Source organism: Falco peregrinus, chromosome 2, assembly GCF_023634155.1.
Source record: "Falco peregrinus isolate bFalPer1 chromosome 2, bFalPer1.pri, whole genome shotgun sequence".
Lineage (NCBI taxonomy): Eukaryota > Metazoa > Chordata > Aves > Falconiformes > Falconidae > Falco > Falco peregrinus.
This window is the reverse complement of record NC_073722.1, coordinates 111,673,697-111,678,913: the sequence shown is the minus strand read 5'-3', so window position 1 is coordinate 111,678,913 and position 5,217 is coordinate 111,673,697. Positions and strand designations below refer to the sequence as shown.

General features: G+C 47.5%; 1 protein-coding gene across 1 annotated transcript; it reads right to left on the bottom strand.

Moving 5' to 3' along the window:
* Positions 1 to 1,916: 1,916 nt before the first annotated feature.
* MRPS23 (mitochondrial ribosomal protein S23) lies at positions 1,917 to 5,005 on the bottom strand. The gene is made up of 5 exons (XM_055797585.1): positions 4,858 to 5,005; positions 4,554 to 4,721; positions 3,919 to 3,996; positions 3,689 to 3,812; positions 1,917 to 2,370 (listed from the first exon to the last, which is right to left on the bottom strand). Exons 1-5 carry the CDS (start codon positions 4,899 to 4,901, stop codon positions 2,212 to 2,214), a joined length of 573 nt encoding a protein of 190 aa, XP_055653560.1. The 5' UTR covers positions 4,902 to 5,005; the 3' UTR covers positions 1,917 to 2,211.
* Positions 5,006 to 5,217: the final 212 nt, after the last annotated feature.

Sequence of the window (5,217 nt, the reverse complement as noted above, 5' to 3'; positions counted from 1 at the left end):
TCCAACATAAAGAGAAAATTAATTCCAGCTCTCTTCTTGTCTGCTCTGCACAGGAGCTTGCTCAGGGCACAGTGCTCTAGTCTGTGTTCTAAATTTAATATGTTATTGCCCAGTATGCTTCAGATGACTAAAGGAAGACACAGTCGAGCTCAATAAAGGTGGAAGGATGAAACTAGTTACAGCAGGGGATAGAGGAAAATGCTCTTTAAGCAATGTTGGTGATTTCGTAGAGAAGCGACAACAAACAGGAGACCACTGAGCTGTGAATGAAGCAAGTGAGAAATCTCTCACGTTACTGCATGCAACTCCACAGCACATCTCCTTTTAAAGTACTTCCATTTGCAATTTTTGGCAAGCTAAGAGCATCATCAACAGTTAGAAGTACAAAACAAGATGCTCAAAATTTTTACCTCTGTAAAAATCCACAAAAGGCAAAGGCACAAAGTTGCAGCATGGGAGACACGGAGCTGCCGGGTCTCTCTTCCCTTGGGCTGGCGGGAATCGTTTGGCCCAAGCAAGAAAACCGGGCACAAGGAGGGGAACTGGCATCACGGCTGCCAGAGATCCCCCGTGGAGGGCGGCTTGCCCCGGCGCTCAGCCAAACGGGAGACCCTGCGACTGCTCAGCACATCTCCTCTCCTGTGCCGTTTCAGTCTGAATCCTGTTGTAACGCGTATTTGTTGGCTGTTCGCATTAGAATTTCTCCTACCTTTGACCCAGCACAGTGGTTCCAAAACTTGGGATACTGGAGGTGGCAGCATATGCTATGCTCACCTCTAAAGGGCTGCCACGCATGGATTTAGTGATCCTGGCAGTAATTCCCACTCCACGTGCAAAAACCTTCCTCAGGCAGGTGTATGAGCCACCAAGATCAGCTCTGGAAACATCCTCCAGAGCTTACAGCTACAGCAGTGCTGAGACAGAGGGTTTCTTGCTCTTTGTAGTAAAATCTTGTACGCCTCTAGAATCATGGAACAGAATTAGGAATAAAGTTTGACCTCCTAAGGATAACCAAGTAATTCTATGGTAATTACACTGCTAGGTTCAGGAAGTGAACCTAGCCACAAAAAAACAAACCATGGGCATTTTTAAATCCTCCTTTTCACTGCCACACAATAATACACATACATATATAATGAATAGATTATTCACATAGAATGAACAGAGATTCACAAGGGAGTCTTCTTGCATCACACACAGCAGCAGCATCACTAAATTGTGTAACTGTGCCTGGAAGGTAGGTACAAAACCAAATGGAAATATCTCCTGTTTCATTTGAACAGTCAGGCAAGGAAGGAAAGAAGAGAGTTGAAGTAACTTACAGCGGTTAGCTTTTGGTGGTGGTAGTTTGTTAGTTTTTTAAAAGAGAACACAAACAAAAAGAGAACACAAACAAAAAGAAAAAATAATAATCAGTGATTGTTTTTCAAAGCCAAAATCTTCAATGAAAAATAAGCTAGGCACTGGAGTTTGCAGGCATGGGATCTAATCATCTCCAAATCCTACTGAGATTGTTATTTACACCATTCTACACCAACATTTCCGTGACTATTTCTGTAGCAGCACTCAACTCTCTCTTCAGCAGACAGCTGTAACATTGCACCTTTCACGCTTCTGAGGTGTCCAATTTCATTAAGAGTCACTACAAAACTCCAAAGGTCCAAATTATCTGGTATGGTTACACTTTATCCTATTAAGCAAATGACGGAACAGGAAGAGCATATTTTTATGTTCGTATATATAGCAACTCTCCTCAATTAGCTATAAAAAGATGACAGTTCATACAGCTGTTAGAACACATCAGGCAACCAGTACCTGCCATTTCAACAGCAGGACCGTCACAAGGCCCACACCACCAAGGGCAAGAAGCTAAGAAACATCTTTACTACTGTAAATAAGACCTGAAGAGGCAGAACTTCCGATTTTCAAAGAAAATGTTTAATTGTCCACGTTCATACTCGTATTTTCCAACCCACAATCTGAAGTAACAGCTTTGAACCTCAAAAAGAATTATTTTTTGAGAAAATAAGAACGCATGCCACATACACGATCACGGAAGGCACTAGAGCCGGAAAACTGAGGCATATTCCCCCCAAGAAAATGTCTCATCACCAGCAGGTTGTGGAGGCAGAATTGCCAGCTCCTGAGCAGGTGACTGCTACAGCCAGTGCACATGCTGCGGCTTGGTGTCACAGAACAACAGCATGGCTGTCAGGAGGGTAAGGGATTCTCCTTCTGTGTTTCTGCCTGCTCTGGCATCTGCTCCTCCTGGTCTTTCTTCTTTTCCTGCATCTCCTCCAACACAGTTTGAAGCCGTAGGTGTAACGCAGAATCCCTGGTTTCAACATGCTGATGATCCTGTTGTACTACCTACAATTAAAGACAGATAATCACCAAAAAAACAGGGTCAAAAAAGTTTCTGTCAAAGTGTGACTGACGAGAGCAACAGAAAGCAACAGCCTCCATTTCTACATCCAAAAAAAGCCAATAGAAAGGTGTAATTCATGCTTAGATTATTGTGAAGGTATAACACAGTGGCAAAAAATTTTAAGTGAGACCGCTGTCCTTAAGCAAAAAGTTGAAAAAGTCAGTGATTTCATCTTTTCACATGCTCATCGGACAGTGCACTTTAAGCAGAAATTATTTCTGTTCTCCTTCAGCCTCTTGCTGGGGTAAGCACCACAGACTCTCGGCCCAGAGATCACTGGATAATGAGGAGAATGGAATGCGTATTACAAAGGGAATCATAAATGAATTTTTCTAATGGTTTAAAACTGCAGCTTTTATGAACAGCTCTTCTCCCTTCCTTTTGAGGGTGTTCAGCATTCTCAGCAGAAAAGGTAATCAGTTAGGCATGAACAAAGTAAAAGATCACCATCACAGAGCAGCCACGTTCTACTCTACCTGACATGCTGTTCTAAAAGCAACTTCAGTTTGGTTTTTTTACCCCATTTTAATGTGAAGAGTTACATGAAAATCTCCTGAAGCAACGGGAAACTAGACTCCAAGCACCCAGGAGCCATTTCCTCTCTCATACAGTACAGAAAACAGAAAGCAGTAGCAGAACACTTCAGACAGTTCCTTTGGACAGTTACTTACTTGCCAAAAATGTAAGTAGACAATCCCCAGACTACAAACCTTTATTTCAATACCTTTAAAAACAAAACAAACCCAAGAAAACAAAGCACAACCACCCAAACTGCAAGATTTATGCAAAAGATTCCAGTTCAGGATCCAGACTGAAGAACAAGAGTAGGAGTGCATTAGGCTGCTTAACTGTTAAAAAGGGATGGAAAAAAAGTGTTAGTTATTGTTGAACTGGAGGAGTTCTCACCGACCCCCTGCTACCTTACAGGGCTGACAGGCATACAGTAAATACATACACGTATTTCCAAATGGTTTCCACAGACACACTGCTAGGTAATTTGAAAGCCTTGAAGACTTACATCTTTTATCACCAGAACAAATATTTCTTGTTTCTGTCCCACACGAAGTACCTTACCCTTGGCCAGTCACGTTCATGACTAAGAGGAAAGTTTACTCTGCACAGCAAAAACATTTTATTATGACCATCACGCATGTGACTGTTTTGCTGAGAATTAAATTGAGCTAACTCAACATTAAGGGCCTGGAAGCGAAGTTTTTTGAATCCACTGGCCAAGTAACGCTGTGAATATTTAATACTTACTTTATCTGTTCCTCTTCTCTGTAAAATTATCCCACTGGCTAAAAGGGCTTTTCCTGTTTCTTCAAATAATTTTTCCTCTTCAATTTTTCCTTCTTCCTTCAGCTCATTGAATTTCTCAACAAACCTAGATTTCAAGATTGTATTTTTACTCTCACAAACAACACTTTGGCTCACCAACATAAAAAGGAGGTTTCAGAAATACTTCTAGTTTAATCATAAATAGATCTTACCTCTGGCAAGTAGATTTGTAGTTTGATTGCAACAGGTCGATAGGTCTCGGACCACTGCCATAAACTCTGTAAAATCTCCTATTGAGAAAGGAAAAGTTTAGTTATTCAAACCATCCAAGAGGGATATGTGTGGGAGTAAATAACATTGCAACAAGAATATTCATGTAACTATTTCTCCTTTTCCCATTAGCTGTTACGTTCACTCGTTCCAGAATGTTTAATCATTTTAATAAATGCTTGTTAAATCTTCCGCACCGCCGGTGGGTCAGAGGAGCACTGCAGCCCCCCCAGCCTGGGAGGCAGCTGCAGGCAGCCCACCCTGGGCACCCAGGGGAGCTGTACGGGCCTCTGCCCTGTGGCTGCGAGGGAGCCTCCGCCTCAGGCGATGCCTTTTGCGCCTCGGCCAGTAATCAGAAATACATTAATTACAAATACAAAGGTAACACGGTGGAAACGTGCACTGCAGTTTCTCTGCGGTATAAACAGAGAAACCGGGGCCTGCAAGGTCGGTGGCAAGGGCAGCTGTGTCCCCCGGCGGGGCCAGAGGCAAGGGGCTGGGGGCAGCTCCGGGGAGCGGGGCGGGGAGCGGTGTAGCTCCGGCACCCGGGGCCGGCCGGGCGGCGGCGGTGACTCACGCTCGCACTTCGTCCTCCCGGTAGAAGATGGGCGGGATGACATCCTTCACCTTGCCGTAGCGCGGCCGCGGCACCCGGTAGACGGGCTCCCTCAGCGGGGGGAAGGCAACGTAGACATCGAACCACAGCGGCTTCTCGATCACCCCGATGCGGAGCAGGTCGCGGGTCCTGCCGGGGAGAGGAGCGACGGGGGGAGCTCAGGGACCCCCGCCCCGCCCCGGCCTTGCGCCTCCCCCCCAGGGCACCCCACCCCGCCCCGCCCGGCTCGCCCGCCCCGCGCCGCCCGGCCGCCCGCCCCCCGCACCGGCTGAACACGCTCCCTATCTTCTGCAGGCGGTTGCCCGCCATGGCTGCGCCGGCGGCCGGGCCTCCCCTAGCAGCCGCCTGCCCTTCCACCCGGAAGCGGAAACGCGCGCCCTCGCCGCCAGGGCGCGCAGCCAACGGCCGAAGGGCGGCGGCGGAAGGCGGTGCCCAGGCAGCACCAGCCGATGGCCGAGCGCAGGTGCTGCCGGATCGTCTGTGTGTCCCCCAGTTTAAAGGGCCAGCGCCGCCCCCCAGGCCAACCCCTGACGGAACGCGCTGAGCAGCGCAGCCCTCCCGCTCCCCTCGTACCCGGCTGTGCCTCCCGGGGGGCCGGGGCCCTCTCAGGCGGTGGCGGTGCCAG